The sequence below is a fragment of the Acinonyx jubatus genome, chromosome D2 (assembly GCF_027475565.1).
Source record: "Acinonyx jubatus isolate Ajub_Pintada_27869175 chromosome D2, VMU_Ajub_asm_v1.0, whole genome shotgun sequence".
NCBI classification, from domain to species: Eukaryota; Metazoa; Chordata; class Mammalia; order Carnivora; family Felidae; genus Acinonyx; species Acinonyx jubatus.
Window position 1 is genome coordinate 2233888 of NC_069393.1, and position 19697 is coordinate 2253584.

Here is a 19697-nt window from a genome sequence, read left to right on the forward strand (position 1 = left end):
TCTCTCCCAGCTTCTGATAGTTCCTTGGCCTGTGGCTGCATAACCCAAGTCTTCACATGGTGTCTTCCCTCCACGAGTGTCTATCTCTGTGCCTGTATATAAGGACCCCAGTCGTATTGGGTTAGGGCCCACCCTAATGACATCATTTGATCTTGAACACCTCTGTAAAGACCATATCTCCAGACAAGCTCACATTCTGAGGTACTAGGGCTAGGACTCCAACATATCTCTTTGGGAAGACACAATTAAACCCATAACACATCCCCTTGAAGCTGATCAAGGGTGAGGGCTTGAATTGAGAAGTATCTTGACTGCGGGAAACCGGCAGTCAGCCTCTCCCTGCTCCCTTCCAGATGGAAGCTGGGATAATGGAAAGATATTGCTCTGGCCATCTGGATTGCTTCTATCCCCTGTCAGAGGCCTGCCCGTCTTACTAACATAGTCCCATGGCATCTACGTCTGCCTGATCAGCAAGGTCATGTGTCTTACCAGGCACATGAATCTCGAACAGAAAATAAATCTACGAACGGAAAGCTCAGAGGCCTCCCAGGGGAATGATGAAGCTGGAAGGTCACCACTGTGTTAGTCGTTGGGGTCCTAGTTGCTGGGTCCTCCGGCTCTTACACAGCAGAAGAGAACATTTCAGAAGATGCAAGGAAAAGACGTCAGTGGGCTTGGACTCCCCAAGTGGGGAGTAGGATTCTACCCTGGGAGACTGAGGAGGCCACCTGCTTGGGTGGGGGTGGGTATGTCTTAACACTGCTCATGCGTCTCCAGCCACAAATTTTAAAAACCAACACATTACTACTAGCAGAGGATGAAAAGGTGGGAGAAATACCCTGGGGCCCATGCAACCCCATTTCACCACCTCCTCCTCTGTGTGAGCGTGCCAGATGCTCTGTGAATATCCAGCTCCTTTTTCAATGTATCCCTTCTCTAGTGTCTCCCGAGGGGGTGTCACGCTGCAGAGGAGGTGTGGGAAAGGCAGGTCCAGAGGAAGCCAAGTACCCTAGAAGCACAGGAAGAGGAGGGACAGCAAACTGTCTCTGAGCCGGGCTGTGTGCAGAGGGCTCCTGGTGGTACTTCCCTGTGGAGACTTATTGGATGTGGGCACTTGATTAGGCTGAGGGACAGGACATCTAGTTTTAGTGACAGCAGAGAGAGCCATTGGGAATGCCCTTCACAGATGAAAAGCAAGTCCTCTTTTCTGTTTGCTCTTCTAGAGTTTAGCTGCCCGTGTGCCCCTCCCCCACCTCTCTAGTCTGCCTCTCACACCCTCCTAATGCGATGATAGTGTGATATTGTGATTTAAAAATAAAATATATATGTGGTCTTCATCCCAGTTCCTGGCACAGAGCTCCTAAAACCCTAGAAATTTCCTAAGTGATGAGAGCAATAAAGGTTTCTTTTACATTAATGAGGTGACTTTTGGGAAGCCCCTGGGTAACCTACAGTTGGCCATGGGACCAGAGGGTTAAGCTGTTCAGCCCCTCCCCACTCTGGCACCCTCTCCTCCACCCCCAACCCAACTTCCAGGGAGGGGAGAGGGGCTAGAGGTTGAATCAATTGCCAGTGTCCAATGACTTAATCCATCATGACTCTGTAATGAAGCCTCCATCAAAATCCAAAAGGATAGGGTTCAGAGAGCTTCCTGGCTGGTGAATTCATGGACATTTGGGGAGAGTGATGGCTCAGAGAGGACATGGTCACTCTGCACTCTTTCCCCAGGCCTTACCCTATGCATCTCTTCAATCTGACTGATCTTGAGTTATATCCCATTTTAATAAATTAATAATCTAGTAAGTAAAGTGTTTCTCTGAGTTCTGTGAGCTGCTATAGCAAATTAATCAAACCGCGAGGAGGGGGTCATGGGAACCTCCCATCTATAGCCAGTCTGTCAGAAGCCCCACGTCGGGCTCTGTGTTCACAGCTCCGGGACTGGAGCCTGGCTCAGAGTCTGCGTCTCCCTCTCTTTCTGTCCCACCCCCACTCACGCTCTCTCTCTCTCAAAAATAAACATTAAAAAAAAAAGTGTTCATGGAAAAGATAAATTCAGCTGCCAGGTGTAGCAGGCTAAATAATGGCCCCAAGAACATCCCCTTCCCAATCCTCAGACCTGTGAATATGTTACCTGATATGGTAAAAAGGACTTTGTAAGGAGTCTGAGATAAGAAGATGGTCCTGGATTACTCAACTGGGTCCAATGTCATCGTAAGCGTCCCTGTAAGAGGAGGCAGGAGGCCAGAGTTGGTAGTTGAAGACATGAGGACAACAGCAAGAGGCTGGATGATGAAGGAAGAGCCAGATGGGGGTGGTGCCTCTAGACAGTGGTAGAGACAGGGAAACAGATTCTCCCTTAGCCTTCAGAAAGAATGAGCCATGATTTTACCTTGATTTTAGCCCCATAAGACTCACTTTGAACTTCTGGCCTCCAGAACTGTAAGAGAATAAAACCAGTGTTGGCATGGGTCACTAAGTTTACTGTAACGTGTCATAGCAGCAACAGGCAACTAATACAGCCTAAGAACTCACAACCAGGGGAACTGAATGAGTCTGAGAAGTCAAGACAAGGCAGATCCTCTCAGAACATTCTCTTATTTCGCATCAACGCTGTGTGGGGGCAGTAAGGGAGGGTGGGGTCTTCGTAGATAACAATTCTTCAGTGTTGACAGGGCCATGGCAGTAGCCTCCATCTAGAGGTTCTGGGGTTGGCAGGCTCATAGAGCAGAGCATTGGATTAGCATCTAGAGCCCCATTCAAACACCATGTCTCTTCCTTACTGGCTTAGTGGCCAGAAACACAGGGAGCCAGTGGGGACAGAGCTGTGATCCTCTAAACTGTTTTGCTTCAGGGGACTCCCCACAAACCTGGCCCATATCCACTGGAAAGAAGCTGTCTGGGTAACCCCTGGTTTCTTAGTTCTTCCGGCAAAGATATTTTGTGCTACTGGGGGGGGGGGTCCCCTTAGCCTGTGACCCACAGTAAACCCAGAAGAAGTCTGCCATTCAGCATTGCTCCCCTCAGAGGAAATACTGGTCTGATCTGTCTCAAAGCAGACTTCTACCTAAGGGCCCTGTCTATGTTGCCCCTTAGTATCAGTCCTTCACACCCTGTGGATCAAAGTCTCTATGACTTGGCCCCTTGGGGGTGGGGGCTGAGTCCTGGGAGCCGACTGGGAAGGAAGGGTCTTATGGGTTAGAGGATTCTGGGAGGCCTGGCTGCCACTGCTCATTGTGGGGAGGGTATTCTCATTCCCATCTCAGCACCCTGCGTGGGTCTATCCACTCCTCCCTCCTGGGAACTCCATGTACCCACCTGTCCCTGTGAGCCGTCTCCAAGGACTGGAGTGCTAGGCTTTCAAGTCTCCAGCTCTGTCACTGCATCTGCTTCAATCGTAAAGGCAATCAAATCCCACCACTGGCTTTCCGAGCCTCACTTTAGGCTGACAACTAGGACAGTTTTATTCATTTAGTTACTGGGCTCTTGAAGCGTGTGGCTAGGAGGTTGGAGAAAACTGGAAAACAAAGCTGTTGTCTGCCAGCTAGAAAGGAGGGTGCTGCTATGAGACAGGGCTTTTCCAGCTGTTGGCAGTTTGCTCAGGTCTTCAAGCAGGAGCCAGGAGTGGAAGGACATCGGAAGGCCCACCTAGTATGGCCATCTTTGGGTGGATCTGTGGTGGCAATTAACTAGAAAGAGTTAACACCCAGAAGTCATGAAAATCATCTCAATCACTAGGGTAGGGTCAGATTGCCAATGACCAGTACCATATGGGGCTCTGTGCCCTGGAAATGGTGGGTTCAGAGTGGCCACATGGCCATTTTAATTATGCCCAGCAGGTGGGAGAATTGAGTCTTGAATAGCTCAAGGGAGCTAGTCAGACAAAATCCAGAACAAAATCAATTCACTGACACAGATATTTATGCAGCACATTCTAGGTGTAAGGCATCGTGCTGCCCACACAACATGCACAGGGCAAGCTTGCCAGGCACCAGGGGCTGGGACTGGCCAACAGGACAGGAAAGTTAATGCACTTCTCCTGGGCCACCTGTCTCAAAGACAGTGAGGTATGTCCTAGAAGCCAGTCCTGTTTGAGGAATTCAAAGGGAACACTCCATTTGCTGAAGGTCGCAAAACTTCAGGAGGAGGTAGCATTTGGGAAGGGTCTTTATGGATGGATGGATGGATGGATGGATGGAAGGATGGATGGATGGATGGAAAGATGGATGGGATGTTAACAGGCAACAGCAGGCAAAGCAGAAGTGAGAGAGCTTGTGAGGCAGAGGGAACTGCAGGAGCCCAAGCAAGGAGGAGGGGAGCCCAGGGGTTGCTGAGTCCAGTCTGACCGAAGGGTGGAAACCACATGGGCAGCCCTGGGAGGTAACGCCAGAGAGGGTGACAATGTCCAGAGCCTTGGACATTGAGCTAAGGACTGGACCGTGATTCAGTGGGGAGTGGAGGCCATTGGTGAGAGGGGAAATGACATGGTCAGAGCTGTTTGAGAGACAACAGTCACAAGGTAATTTGGATATGCAGGATTCAGTTTCCTGGCATGACCTTTAAGTGGTGAGCTTCATCATGTAACCACACATTTCCCCCATCAGGGCATATGGTCAGCGTTGAACTCAAAGCCCTACCTCACTCCCCAGTTGATGGGGGCTAACAGTTCTACTGGGAGCCTTGCCTTTTCTCATTTGGTAGTGGGGTCTCTAGTGCTAAAAGGAAGGATTCAGCAGCTCATGGGAAAAATGTTCTCCAAATGTTAGTAGCTGGTGTTAAATGAACACAAATAGACACTGTAATAACATGGGTCTCATTCCTCCACCCCCTTCAAGCCTATGGACAATATTTTCCTTGAGAGGGGCGCCTAGGGGGTTCTAGACCTTTTACATTCAAACAGGAATGGCTTTTAGTAAGCTGTATGACCTTGGGCAACTTCACGAAAGAAACATTTCATGAGTGTTTACTGTGTGTAAGGCATACTACCCGTATAATTTGTGCCATCTACCATCAAGGTAATACGCTAATGCATTTGTGCACTCCTTGACAGTCACCTTTTACTAGGGGCTCAGTTTTTTCGTGTATGAAATGAAAGGTTGGACTGAGCCATGTCTAGACCCCTGGTGTCTAGCCAAGGATGTTCGAGAACAAGGACCGAGTTTAAACAGAGGCAGCTTAGGACCTTCTGCACAGAGCCCATGACAAATGGATGAGAATGATCTCTGAGGCCATTTGCAATGAAAATGTAATAGATTCCAGTCAGGTAACTTAGATAAATTCACGCCCTGGTCTCTTTCAGCCCCTCTAACAAAATACCACAAACCGAGGTAATCAACAACAGATTCATTTTTTACTGTCCTGGAGACTGCAAGTCCAAGATCAAGGTGCTGACTGAGTCACTTCCTGTTAAGACCTCTCTTCCTGCCTTACCAATGGCCAGCCACCCCATCACTGTATCCTCACATGGTCTTTGTATAATGGTAAGACGTCTTTGGAGGGAGGGGTTATTACTATCATCCCCGTCTTGTAGAGGACACTACAGAACAAAGAGATGGCGTATGGAAGGAAGAAATAAAAATGATACACAGCCGGTGACAGAGCCAGGATTTGAACCACGCTGGCCCAGAGTTCTCATGCCCCATGCGTTATAATGCTCTGCACTGCCATCCAGAATACGGAAGACGAAGGCAGAGGACTGCCCTGTGTACCTAGAAGCTGCTCTTGGTGAAGACAGTTTGCTGGGCCAGGCAGGCAGCTGGTTTGACCCAGCTGGGAAATACTTGTATTTTCAAGCTGCCTGTCTCCATTCAGAGACTTTACAGGAATGTAATTCCAACCTTAAAAGAATAGGGAGACATAATGGGTACCTGGGTGGCTCAGTTGGTTAAGCGTCTGACTTCGGCTCAGGTCATGATCTCATGGTTGGTGAGTTCCAGCCCCGCATTGGGCTCTCTGCTCTTGGTGCCAAGCCTGCTTTGGACCCTCTGTCTCCCTCTCTCTGCCCCTCCCCCGCTTGCTGTCTCTCATCCTCTCTCTCTCTCTCTCTCAAATATAAATAAACATTAAAAAAAAAAGAATAGGGAGACATAACATGCAACTTTTTTGATTCAGGTTAAAATCCATGCAGTCATGAATCACTGTATTGTACACCTGAAACTAATATAACACTGTATGTTAACCATCCTGGAATCAAAGATTTTTTAAAAATCCATTCAGTCATGAAAAAAATTTCACCTTCTGCCTGGATATTTCCTTTCTTTCCAAGAGTTTGGTATAGTCACCATCCAAAGAGACAACACGATCCATTCTTATTTCTCAGACCAGAAAGAGACAATTCTCGGGGCACCTAGATGGCTCAGTCAGTTAAGCATCTGACTCTCTGTTTTGGCTCAGATCATGATCTCATGGTTATGTGAGTTCGAGCCCCCAAGTCGGGCTGACAGTGACAGTGTGGAGCCTCCTTGGGATTCTCTCTCTCCCTCTCTCTCTACCCCTCCCCTGCTCACACTGTCTCTGTCTCTCTCAAAATAAATAAGTAAAACTTTAAAAAATGTTCTTTATAAAATAAATAAATAAAAGGACAATTGTCCATGTCCTCTGCTAGCACTTCAAATAGTCCCTGTAGAAAAGAAAAAGCACGTGTCTTAAGGAAAACTGAAGCGGGGCGCCTGGGTGGCTCAGTCGGTTGGGCGTCCGGCTTCGGCTCGGGCCATGATCTCGCAGTTGATGGGTTCGAGCCCCGCGTCAGGCTCTGTGCTGACAGCTCAGAGCCTGGAGCCTGCTTTGGATTCTGTGTCTCCCTCTCTCTCTGCCCCTCCCCTGCTCATGTTCTGCCTCTCTCTGTCTCAAAAATAGAATCAAACATTTAAAAAAATTTAAAAAAAAAGAAAAACTGAAACAAAACACAATATGCTGTAAACCCCTAATACATAGCCAACATATAAACCATTTGTCCCTCGAGAAGTGATTTCCACCTTTGCCCCCAGAACCTTTGCTCCTTTTCCACTAGAATGCCCAGGTCCAGCTTCTACAATGCTGCCCCCCCAGCCAGTAGAGGTGACTTGTGGCCATTTCACGCACAGAGCAATGGGGGTCAAGAAAAGTACAAGTTTGTGCTTGTGGGACTTCCATTAATGCCCCCCGGCATTCACACTGCCATCAGGGGCTCTTCCGTGGGGAAATAGCAGACCAGGGTATAGGAGCCCCCACGTGGATGAGCACGCTGCTGGGCCCTGGGATGGTCTGTGCTTGGACAGCCTCTCTGGGGGTGCATTGAGAGAAGGAGCTGGAAAGATCAGGCAGCTGGTGGGTCTGGAAGCAGTGTCTACCAAGCTGTGAGATTATTCCCCTTTGAGCTGGGTATTTGCCTAAGGTCACTTGTGTCCTTCAAAATCACTCTGTTCTTGGGCTCCTTGCCACGTTCCTTGGTCTACTTGCCAAGCAGGAAGCAGGTGGACAGGCCCTGCGGTGGGCTGGGCTGCTGGGAGGCCGGTGCTGGCCGGATGGAGTGGGGACAGAGCCATGTTGGCTCCAAGTACCAGGAGGAGGGTGAAGGACCCTCACTAATGCCACCTCTCAGAACTTCTTGCTGGCAAAGGGTGCGCGCAGCAGTGATAGGTCTCCTGGAATCTGTCCCATGTTAGCATGTACCTCCAGTGAAGCAATCAATCTGTTTTTTTTTTTGTTTTTTTTTTTTTTATCCAGCCAGTGAGGCTTTTCTGAGCCCCTGCTTTGTGCCGGCATCACTGGCTAGAAATGCAAAGACAAAAGACAAAGTCCCCAGTATCAAGGACTATATAGGTTCATGGGAGATGCCTCCCCCCCACTTGGGGAAGGATCTGTTGCAGCCACTGTGGGCCCCATGCTTTGGAAGAGTGTAATAGGGAGGAAGGTGCCACACTTTTCTGGACACTGATAAACTTGCATTTAAAATCCCTATTATATGGGAATACAAGCTGGTGCAGCCACTCTGGAAAACAGTATGGAGGTTCCTCAAAAAACTAAAAATAGAACTACCCTATGACCCAGCAATTGCACGACTAGGCATTCATCCACGGGATACAGATGTGCTGTTTCGAAGGGACACATGCACCCCGATGTTTCTAGCAGCACTATCAACAATGGCCAAAGTATGGGAAGAGCCCGAATGTCCATTGACGGATGAATAGATAAAGAAGATGTGGGATATATATGTACAATGGAGTATTACTTGGCAATCAAAAAGAATGAAATCTTGCCATTTGCAACTACATGGATGGAACTGGAGGGTATTATGCTAAGTGAAATTAGGCAGTCAGAGAAAGACAAAAATCATACGACTTCACTCATATGAGGACTTTAAGACACAGAACAGAAGAACACAAGGGAAGGGACACAAAAGTAATATAAAAACAGGGACGGGGACAAAACAGAAGAGACTCATAAATATGGAGAACAAACAGAGGGTTACTGGAGGGGTTGTGGGAGGGGGGATGGGCTAAATGGGTAAGGGGCATTAAGGAATCTACTCCTGAAATCATTGTTGCCCTCTATGCTAACTAATTTGGATGTAAATTTTAAAAAATTAAATTAAAAAAATAAGTATATCTTGAAAAAATAAATAAATAAAATCCCGATTGTTGAAGATCCTCTTGGGGCCCATGAACGATCCTGACATCTCAGTCTCTTTGTGGGTGCAGCTTTCTGGGGATGGGCTGAGTTATCTTGGGACCTGTAACCTTCCAAGGCTGTCCACACCAGCAGCCACTGGCCACATGTGAAGCATTAACTAAATACAATTTAAAATGCACCTCCTCAGTTACATTGGCTACTTTTCAGTGCTCAGCAGCCACACGTGGCTGGTGGCTGCCGAATCAGAGCAGACACGGAATCCTTCTGTCATTCCCGTAAGTTCCATTGGCTAGTCTTCGTGCATAGATACTTATAATATAAAGCAGTACCCCCTGTGTGAGCTGTGGGGGGTGGAGCCTAAACCACCTGGGGCGGGGGTAGGGATGGGGAGGCCAGTGGAGAAAGGAGCAGGACAGAGCCCAGATCTCACTCTGACCTCATCTTGAGTGTGGATGCTTCCTGGGTCTGAGGCTCCCTCCTTCTCTCTCCTCATTTTTCCCTGAGTGGTCTTTTCCACTCCATGGCTTCATTTACCATGTTCCCCAGAGACGTTCAACCAGGTTGTGTTGGTACAGTTCAGTGGATCTCAAACTACATCAGATCCCCTGAGAGGGCTTCATAAAAGCCAGGCTCCTGGGCCTTCACTCCCAGTTTCTGATCAGTAGGGCCGAGGGTGGGGCCAGAGAAGTCGCGTTTCAAAGTCCCAGGTGACAGGTGACCCCGATGTTGCCGGTCTAGGAACCACACTTTGAGAATCATTGGTACGGTCTAAAGAATCACCTTCACTGGGGCACATGGGTGGCTCGGTTAAGTGTCCAACTCTGGGCGCAGGTCATGATCTCATGGGTCATGGGATCGAGCCCTGCATTGGGCTCTGTGCTGACAGTGTGGAGCCTGCTGGGGATTCCCTCTCTCCCTCTCTCTCTGCCCCTCTCCTGCTTGCATGCATGTGCGCGCTCTCTCTCTCAAAAGAAATAAACTTAAAAAAAAAAAAAAAAGAATCTCATTCACGAATTCACCCATTCTGCAAATATTCATGTAGTTCTACCATGTGCCCAGTGCTAGAGGTGAACAAACCAGGCAAGGTCCCTGCTCTAGGGAGCTTACGTGCGGGCGAGGGGAGACCGTCAGTAAACAAACCTGTGTCAGGTGGTGATGAATGTTATAAAGAACAGAGCAGAGCGAGGGGAGAGGGCTATTTCATAGGGTCATCAGGAAAGGCCTCGCTGACCAGGTGACATTGAACAAAGACCTGAAGCTAGAGGGGAAGGGCGGGCCGGATATGACCCTGGCCTTTCTGGCCCCGTCTTCAGTTTTTTAATTAGCAAAATGTGACTCATGGTCAATATGGCCACAGTCAAGGTCATCAGTCTCCAGCAGCTAGGTTCGAAGACCAATTCGATTGCACGTGTATGCATTTTGTTAAAAAGGCCATAGATTCCATCCGGGCTGGAAGTTCCACCTCTGGGTGCCAGCAACTGGTGTCCCCTCCGAGCCCCCTCTGTCCACACCGCCCTCTGCAAGGGGAGGACTCTGGAGGGCTAAGGGGACCGCCACAGGAGGCTGCGTCCCACTTCCAGAGGATGCCTTAGGGCTCCCAGTCCATACGGCTCCAGCACGCAGGATCCGTTCTAGCCCCTCACATACCCACAAGCCTTTCGGGTGCGGCGCAAACTCTGGGCCGTTCACGCCGGATTTGTCTTTTCACCGCTCGGTATCTTTTTAGGCCCAACTGTCACAGGCCTTAAATGGAGTTTCCGATAAGGCAAAAGAAGCAAAGGAGTTTCTGGTTCAGCTGAAGAACATCCTGCAGCAGGTCCAGGTGAGCAGAGCTGCAGCATGGGGAGGGCGGGCGTGTAGCAAGGGAGGGTCCTGTGGCGAGCGTCTTGTGGGGGACGAACACAGGAGGCTTAACTGTCCTGCTGCACAGCCTCGGACGTTGCAGACATCACCCGCTCAAGCCGCTGACAGTCATGTGGCAGCTGATACTGGAAAGGGATCCCACATGCACCCAGTTACGGAGAATCGTAGAACGAGAGCTGGAAAGGGGCCAGCACTCTGTGCGGCCACGGAGGCCTATGTAATATCTGTGCGCGGCGCTTCTGTACCCAGGGAATCGATACATCATTTACCGCATAAATGTGTTTACTGTGCCACATACTGAGCCCGACACAGATCAGTAAGTCTCTGGCTTCAGGAGCTGTCCGCAGGGGAGAGGACACACACGCGTGTGCTCTATACGAATGTGCATGCGTGGAGGGCCCATTCATACAGACTGGACCAAAGGCACCGACTTCTTAATCTTGGATCAGCCCCCCACGAATGACTCCATTGTAATGTCATCACCTCTCCAGAGGCCTTGTCTCCAAACACGGTCACATTCTGAGTTCCTGGGTGTGAGAGCTTCACCAGAGGCCGTAGCACGAGGTCCGGATCCCTGCTGATCTCTGAAACCTAGAAGGATTCTTTTTTAAGACTGACCGAGATCCTACAGTCTTCCGTTGTTTTCCTGCTTTCCGATTATAAAAAGCAAAAGCACGTATTATAGAAATTTTGGAAAGTAGAGAGTGAGAGAGCCATGGAAAGGTTCACCAATATCTCCCCCACTGGGGCGACCACCTCACCATTCTGCCGTGTTCTTCTGCAATGTAGACACGCGTGTGCACGCACACAGAGGACGGAATTATGCTGTGTGCAACTTGTAGCCCCCCTTTTTTCTTCCCAGTCTCTCATGAGCATTTTCCAAGACGTTAAAAACTCTCAACGGACGAGGTTTGAACGACTACCGGATATTTCACCATACTGGTGTGCCAGGATTCATGGTACCCTCTCCTGATTCGTATTTACGTTGTTTCCAATGTAGTAATGTTACAGATGACTCTGGGGAAAGCTTCTCTGAAATACGTCTTCGCGGCTAGCACTGGCCGGGTTTCAGCATGTCTTCTGTCTAAAGCTCTCTGCTCCCCCCAGGAAAACGGACTGGACTACGAAGCCTGCCTGGTTGCTCAGTGTGATGCGCTGGTCGATGCTTTAACTCGGCAGAAAGCCAAGCTGCTCACCAAGGTCACCAAAGAGAGAGAGCACAAGCTGAAGGTACGTCCCCGGGTGATGACACCCTCGTTTCCCATCGTGGCCTCCACACCGCGAGTGGACTGGAGCACACAGTAGGTACTGGGTCAATATTAGATGGGTGAGAGAATGAATGAATGAATGAATGAATGAGGCAAGGAAGGGATAAGCCAGCTGCCCCGGACATGCTCACACCCACGTGACTTTCCCCAAAGCCAGCCATCACCCACACTGTCCCTGCAAAGCCACAGTCAGGTGCGCTGAATCCTGCTGTTCTCAGGTCAAGGGTACCCTTCTTCTATCTTCTCTGAAGTCCTATTTTCCATCTAAGGGACTCCGCCTGTTCTCAGCTTGCAGAGCAGTAGTGACCAGTGACCGTAGTGAGGCCGCCCTCTGTTCAGGTCGCCAGCTCTGTCACCTTCTTCAGGCCCTCTCTAACATCTCATACATTCAATAATCAGCAATAATAATGGAATATTGTTATGGCATTATTAAATATTAAATATTTATTGCATTGTTAAATATCCACCATGGGAAGGGGAGGGTGTCCCCTCACGGGACGCTGGGCTCCTGCTCCGGGCAGGTGCCGTGAACGCTCTGCGTTGACAGAGGACGGCTTCATTGCCTTGACAGCTCAACCGATTTCATAGACATTTCCCAACTGAAGCAGGAAATATTACTTTCAAGGAAAGGAGGAATGCGTGTTGGGGATAGCCCATGGTTTCCAAGTGAAGAGGCCGAGCCCATGGAGTTATCCACGACCACCAACGATGAAAAGTAAGACAGGAGGTGGTCACTGGTCACGTGGACAGTTTCAGACCGTGCACTTTCTCTAGTGCCCAGGGTTCAGGCAGAGAGTTTGTTCTGTTGGGCGGTGGGTCCGTTTATTCCCCAAGGAAGAGGGCGCGTGGAGCTCAGGAGCACAACAGCCAGAGGAGAGGGTGCAAGGTGGCGCAGACCAGCGCTGCAGCGTCTAGGGCTTTCTCTGTGCTAATTCTCCAACTTCCACTGCAGCCTGGCTGCCCCTCCTCTGATGAGATGGTTACTAGGGGTTCTTTGCATCACAGATGGTTTGGGACCAGATCAATCACTGCACACTGAAGCTGCGTCAGTCAACCGGGCTGATGGAGTACTGCCTAGAGGTGATCAAGGAGAACGACCCCTCTGGCTTCCTACAGGTGAGCCTGCGCACTGGGAGGACCCAGGGAGGCTTGGCTTCCTGCCTCCAAATCCACCACCGCTTCCCAAGCTATCCGGAGTTTTAGGACGGTCCCTACCAGTGGCTTGGAATTGAGTAGATTCTCCCTTGCTCAGAAATTCCCGAAGACCCAGGTTCTCATCTCGGCTGACTCTCGCTAGCTGTGACCCTGATTCTGTGCCCTCGTTAAAAGAGGAAGTCAAATGTCATAATACCTAGGGCCAACGTGTCGTGCATTTATGCTTTGACTTCCAGAGACCCCAACTCAACATTTTCTCCACAAATGGGAAAGGACAGTCTTTGCCAAACAAGCTGGAGGCTTGGAGGAAGTGAGTTAGCAGAATCCACACGGCCCATTACCTCAATGTGCGGAGTGCCACAGGCCTGGACAGATGGCCGCTGCCTGCAGAGCCCATGAAGGCTTGCCAGGGCATCCCTCCAACAGCCAGGCTGACTCAGGGCCACGAGCATCTCTAGAGGACAGGGCAGTGACAGGGGCTCAGCCGTCCATCTATGGGGAAATGCTGGCCCCCTTCACTAGTCCCCACGAAGGGTTCACAGGATGGCTCGACAGGGACACGTGTAAGTGTCTGAATGAGCAGGACTTTCCAGCGGAAGACAGCAGAGCTGGGAGTGCAGTGGAGGGACAGTTTGGAGCAACTTGGGGGGAGGGGGAGGACACACTGTGGGGAGCAAGCTTCAAAATTCCGGGGATTCAGGAAGCGCTCTCTTCAGACCCTGGGAGGAACTGCTAGTATGTTTCACTTTGCAAAGTACTGGATCTCACAAAAGCAGTATAAGGAAGAATGCTTTTGCATATTTGCTTCACAAAATGGTTTGGCCTGATATCTTCATATTTTTTAATGTGTATTTATTTTGAGAGAGAGAGAAAGAGAGAGAGGCCAGGGGAGGGGTAGGGAGACAGGAAGAGAGAGAGAACCCCAAGCGGGCTCTGCACTGTGACGCCAGCCTCGATCCTACCAACCATGAGATCATGACCTGAGCTGAAATCAAGGGTCAGACGCTCAACCGACTGAGCCACCCGAGCGCCCCACCTGATACCTTTAGATAGCAGGTTCTTCTTTACATTTAAATTATTGCCCTTTTAAAATACGATTTAGGGGCGCCTGGGTGGCTCAGTCGGTTAAGCGTCCAACTTCAGCCCGGGTCACGATCTCGCAGTCCGTGAGTTCGAGTCCCGCGTCGGGCTCTGGGCTGATGGCTCAGAGCCTGGAGCCTGCTTCCGATTCTGTCTCCCTCTCTCTCTGCCCCTCCCCTGTTCATGCTCCGTCTCTCTCTGTCTCAAGAATAAATAAACGTTAAAAAAAAAAAATTAAAATACGATTTAAACAATGCAGTTCACTTTTATTTGCATGGTGGCATGCCGGCAGGGATCATATACTCCCTGCCCTGGCTGGCCTGAGAGCATACGGCTGACACAGCCCCTTCCTGTCCCCAAGCCACAGACACCAAGCCCTCCTCCTAACCCATCACTTGCTGCATGATTTTCCCTTTGCACATCGAAACCCTAAACTCTGTGCTCCCCTTTAAGATCTCGGATGCTCTGATCAAGCGCGTCCAGGTGTCTCAGGAGCAGTGGGTCAAAGGCGCCCTGGAGCCAAAAGTGTCTGCGGAGTTTGACCTGACCTTGGACAGCGAGCCGCTGCTGCAAGCCATCCACCAGCTGGACTTCATCCAGATGAAATGTAGGGGTGAGCCGTGGTTGGCCCAGTTCTGTCCATGCCTCTTTTGGAAGGGGCATCCACTCTGAGGGGGGCAGCTTAGTGTCACCAGAAGACGGGTGACACACAGAGTGAGGCAGAGCGGGAGGGGAAGGCCGCCCGAGTCACAGGCCGGGGCCCAAGTCCCAGTTCAGCCTGGGTCACCCTGGGTAGCTGGAGGACCTAGGGCGGGTGGCATCCCAGTCTGAGTCCAAGTTCTCTCCTTTGTAAAAGAGGGTTCTTTGTTTATTCAGACACTTAGTGAGTGTCCACCCTGTGCCAGGCACTGTTCTAGGTGCAGGACATCGCTTTGAACAAGTCAACACACTTGCTCACAAGACTCAGCTGATATTCCAGAAAAGTAAACAGACAGTACACAGATACATCGTCTCATGGCCAAAAGAGGCTTTTGGGGAAAGCGGGATGTTTTGAGGGGAGAGAGATGCAATATAGGGAAAGAACATTCCAGGTGGCAGAGGAGTGGCAAATGCAAAGGCCCTGAGGCAGGAATCCATTTTCTGGGTTCCAAGAAGAAGAGCAAGAAGGTCAGAGGTGAGAGCAGAATGAACAAGGTGGAGGAGGCTGGGAGGTGAGCTCAGAGAGCCACGAGGGACACAGGCTAAGGGTCAGATAAAGTTGCGTGGCTTGCACCAGGTTACAAAGTAGCAAGCGATGGCCCAAACCAGTCCTGATCCAAAGGCCGCCTCTCCAGAGGCATCGAGGCCACATTCAGGAGAGGCAAGGAAGCTGTTTGGTTTTTTTAAACCAGAATATCGAAGGATGGAGTGCTACACCTGCAGAATCTGTGAGCGCAGGAAATCCTTACCCGCCAAACGTGTGGCCATTTTTACGCCAAAGATGAAACAGGAGTCTTGCACATCTGCGTGCTCCCTCCCACACTCGGTTTGCACCTCGGGCCAGGTTTGGAAAGGCTGCCTGCCCTAGGTGTGAATGAGACGTGGTGCTGAGGAGCAGGAGGAGCCTGGCAGAGTGTGCAGGGGTGCGGCAGAAGACAGGGGGGCTCGGGAAAGCTGAGGTGCCAAAGGTGGAGGCCTGGAGCCGCTCTGGACGCTGCTCCGGGAGGGATTCACAGAGGGCGTGGGAGAGCCTAGGGATAGAGGGGGACCCCTACCTGTTTGTAAACCGAAGCCCCGGGGGAGTCAGCTACGCTCAGCCAGCCCTGAGACCAAGTCTGTAAGTAAGACAGGGCTGCACCCAGCTAAACCATGGGGGGAAATCTGGGAGACACCCCCAATAACAGGAGCCAAATGGAAATCTGGAAGTTTTACAAATCTGATGCTGCAGTTTTCCCTTTAAACACTGTCAGTGTGGACTGTATTTATTTCTAAAATCTCCGGAGCCGGAACAAGGCTAGAATATAAAAACTTTCTCCGGATCTTGCTGTGACAGAACTTACCATGATAACATTTGATTCAAATCCCTGATTCTGAGGGTTGACCACTGGATACTCTGATTGCCTCTCCTTCCCGGCTCTGGTTCCCTGGGCCTCTAACGTGCTTCCAGCCAAAGGTTTAAATGCGTCCTTGAATTCACCCCACCAGCACCTTCCCAGCCTAGTGTCAGCTGCACGCTGGCCCCGCAGTGGCTCCGAGGCACTTGGAACCGGCTCTGTTGGCAACCCTCACGGGGTCCTTGTGGGTCTGAGACTCAAAACTAGGGGTTCTCAGTGGGTAGGTGGGGCTCCTCCTTGGGGCTCCAGATGCAGAGTCGTGGAGGCACGGGCCATGCCTCTCCCACCTCCCACCCCAGATTCCAGGACAGGCTGGAAGTGCACGGTCGCCTGAGATCGCGCTGCCCCCACCCTCCCTCTGCCAGCCTTGAGACTGAGATCCCGGGGCTGAGGTGTGCCTGCGAGAGGCTGGGAGGGACCGCAGGGTGGCGCCACCGTTCCTCCTGGGGGCCGGGGGGCCCTGAGATGGGGGAGGAGAGTCCACACAGGTGTCTGGCATGCTGCCGGGGTCCGTGAGCTGAACCCACCGTTCCTGTTCCTGTCACAGTGCCGCCCGGCCCCCTGCTGCAGCTGGAGAAGTGTTGCACCCACAACAATAGTGTCACACTGGCCTGGAGGATGCCGCCCTTCACCCACAGCCCTGTGGACGGCTACATCCTGGAGCTGGATGACGGCGACGGGGGCCAGTTCCGGGTGAGGCCCTGATGCTGGACTGGGGGGTCCTAAGGCAGAGGCCTCTGGACTGCCCTCGGCTCCATTGCTGCCCCTAGAGGGCGTTGGCCCAAACACAGAGGGCTGGTGGGTCTGGAACCTTGGGAAATGGGGCTTCTCTGTCGGGGGCTACGTCTGGACAGCTGGGGCAGGCAGAGGTGACAGCCACAGAGAAAGTTTAGGATGGCCTTTCTGCAGAGACTGACACAGGTCTGAGGCACAGGAAGAGCTCGGAAAAGGTATCCCCTGCCCTGATCTACTTCCTGCTTCACCCCACCAGTGCAGTCCCGCTATTCCTCAGCACCTTCCCAGATATCCCCGCTCACGCAGGCTCCCCCCACCCCCCCCCCGCCACTCCCTCAAGGCTCTATCCCTCCTTGCCCCGCCTGGGTCACTGACTGTTCTACCTGGCGAGGTGCTCTGTGGGTGAGGACAGCCACTTGGTAAATGGCCGGTGGGTTAAGATGAACTTCTACCTTCGTGTTTCCAGGGATGAAATGTCATGGGGACAAGAGAGGCTCTTAGTGAGCCAGAAAATGGTGTTCTACTCCCCCATCCGGTAGAGACCCCCCAAAGCCAGGCCCCCTAAAGAACCCTTCCCTGAGTTTTCACACAGCAAAGTTCAGGTCACTGTCAAGTTGCTTTGTTGACCAGGGTCTTCTTAGAGCTCCTCCTTTTCCATTCCCGAGGAGACTGCATAAAGATGTTCTGGAACAAAGCACTGCAACCACGACAGTTCCAACATCCCTTCTCCTGGGGGGCTGCCCCATTCAACAAATCTTGCTGAAGATCAATATTCCTTTCGTTTCTCTCAAAGGGATTTATGCATAGGCCATTTCATTTTCTGTTTGAGACCTACCCTACAAGAACGTAAGCGTTGGGGAAATAATAGCAGCCTTCCCTTGGGAATTATTGGGTCCTGTGTGAATATATGGGCAATTTAGGGGACAGAGGAGTTGAGGAATGGCAGATCATTCACTGGGCTCAGAACCTCAGTCGTTGTGGCTGTGCAGAGAAGCTAAGGTTGGAAAGAACTCCTGGACTGGAAACCAGGAAAAGAGCCCCTGTTTCTGAAACGGGAAGGGAAGACTGTTTCCGGATGTTAAAAGAAGCAGCCACAGGGCTCACATACTGATGGCCCCTTCCCTCCGAGACATAGCCACCAGCAAAAGCTGGATACAAGGACTAGAATTTATGAGGAACCACCTGTTAAAGTGGGAAGAGTGTCGGCTTTCAGTGCAGGCAGGCCTGGATTTGAACCCTGGCTTCCAAATGGGTTCATCTGGATTTTGGGCAGGTTTCCAACCTTCTCCAAGTCTCCTTCTGTATGAAATACAACAACAACAACAAACCAATAACAACATCCAAGGGTTGTGTGAGGATTAAAATGCCCTACACAATGCCTCGCACCCAGCTGTTATTATTAATGACTTGGCATAACAAATGAAGAGTGAACCCCCTAGACAACGAGAGAGGAAAGATGTTTTAGACCAAGTAGAAATGGTGACACAGGACGGGGTGCAGGGCTGTGCATTTGAGGGAGTTAATAGGACAAAGGTAAGTTTGAAGTGAGTGGGGAACAAAGTCAATCCCTACTAATGGATCTTTGGGGTCCCCTGCAGAAATGTCTCACCTCTCAGGAGGCCATGAGCAAAGCCGTTCAGGGGGCAGGGGGGCCAACGAGGGGAAGATGGCAACCTCAGGGGTGGCGGAAGTTGGGGAGGGGTGCAGAATGCCCCTCTCGATCCAGAAGCGATCCCGGCCCAAACCCACCTGAACCCACCTGTGCTTGGTCACGCCCTTCCTCTGTCCACTTTTTCCCATCATGGGTGATGACCCTTCTTCTTCTTTTTTTTTTTTTTTTAATTTATTTTGAGAGAGAGAGAGAGAGAGAAAGCACAGGTCAGGGAGGGGCAGAGAGAGAGCGAGTGAGAATCCAAGTAGGCGCCTCACTGTCAGCGCAGGCTCCAATGTGGGGCTCGAACCCACAACCTGCGAAATCATGACCTGAGCCAAAGTCCGACGCTTAACCGACGGAGCCACGCAGGCGCCCCTGTGATGACCCTTCTTTTAAAAGTATTGCTTATTTTGTTTATTTAGCTGCTTTAGCTCATGTTCGCTAGCTTAAATTCCCACCGACAACCAAGAAGGAGGTGGGGGTTTCTGCACCTCCACCCCTCCTGGAGGAGTGGGTGTCCCTGGGATCCAGGGTTCTATCTGATTGGCTGGCCTCAGCAGAGGTAGGACATTCTCGGGCAGCTGCCTAGCTGGCTACACACCTGCCATCCCTCCCCGCCTCCCTAAGACCCCGTCACACCTCACATTCTCACGGGCAGAGGGTCTGGCCAGCCAGGAGTAGAGTTTGTGCCCAACTTGGACACGGTCTATGACCCTGCCTCCAGTCCTCCAAATGTCCCTTGTTCAAGAACTCTGCTGAGGCGCTAGCACTTTGAATGTCAACATGTTGCTAAGAGAAACTTTCCAAATAACGGAGGCACCTCCTGAGCAGTCTTGGCCGTCTTTTAGGAAGTGTATGTGGGCAAGGAGACCCTGTGCACCATCGATGGTCTTCACTTCAACAGTACCTACAATGCCAGGGTCAAGGCTTTCAACTCCTCCGGCGTCGGGCCTTATAGTAAAACTGTAGTCCTGCAGACATCTGACGGTGAGCACTGGGGTGCTGGGGGAGGACCAGATTCAGGCACGGGCGGATGAGCTTCTAAAGGAGGATGGCAGGGGGTGAGGGGTGGGGGGAGACTATCAGCTGTGCAGGGCAGGGGAGTGAAGGGATGGAGGAAATTCGGCAGCAGCGAAATGTATGCGTCTCCTCCCAGCCCTGTCCCTGCCCTTGTCACCACGGCCCCTTGCCTACTTCTCCCTACTCATGAGCCACAAAAAAAAAAAAAAAAAAAAAAAAAAA

At 51.1% G+C, this 19697-nt stretch overlaps 1 protein-coding gene across 5 annotated transcripts in view; it reads left to right on the top strand.

The window, feature by feature from the left end:
• TRIM67 (tripartite motif containing 67) overlaps positions 1-19697 on the top strand; it is a 56674-nt gene that overhangs the window by 25652 nt on the left and 11325 nt on the right. For 3 of the 5 annotated variants that reach the window (XR_008292034.1, XM_053207026.1, XM_053207024.1), the window contains exons 2-7: positions 10334-10429; positions 11578-11700; positions 12744-12854; positions 14427-14586; positions 16614-16759; positions 19304-19442. Coding sequence is in view for 4 of the 5 variants with exons in the window: in XM_053207026.1 (XP_053063001.1) it covers positions 10334-10429; positions 11578-11700; positions 12744-12854; positions 14427-14586; positions 16614-16759; positions 19304-19442 (775 nt within the window). In the remaining variant the exon portion in view is untranslated. The remainder of the gene's footprint in view (positions 1-10333; positions 10430-11577; positions 11701-12743; positions 12855-14426; positions 14587-16613; positions 16760-19303; positions 19443-19697) is intronic. The other 2 variants (XM_027046928.2, XM_053207025.1) reach the window with 1 other exon arrangement.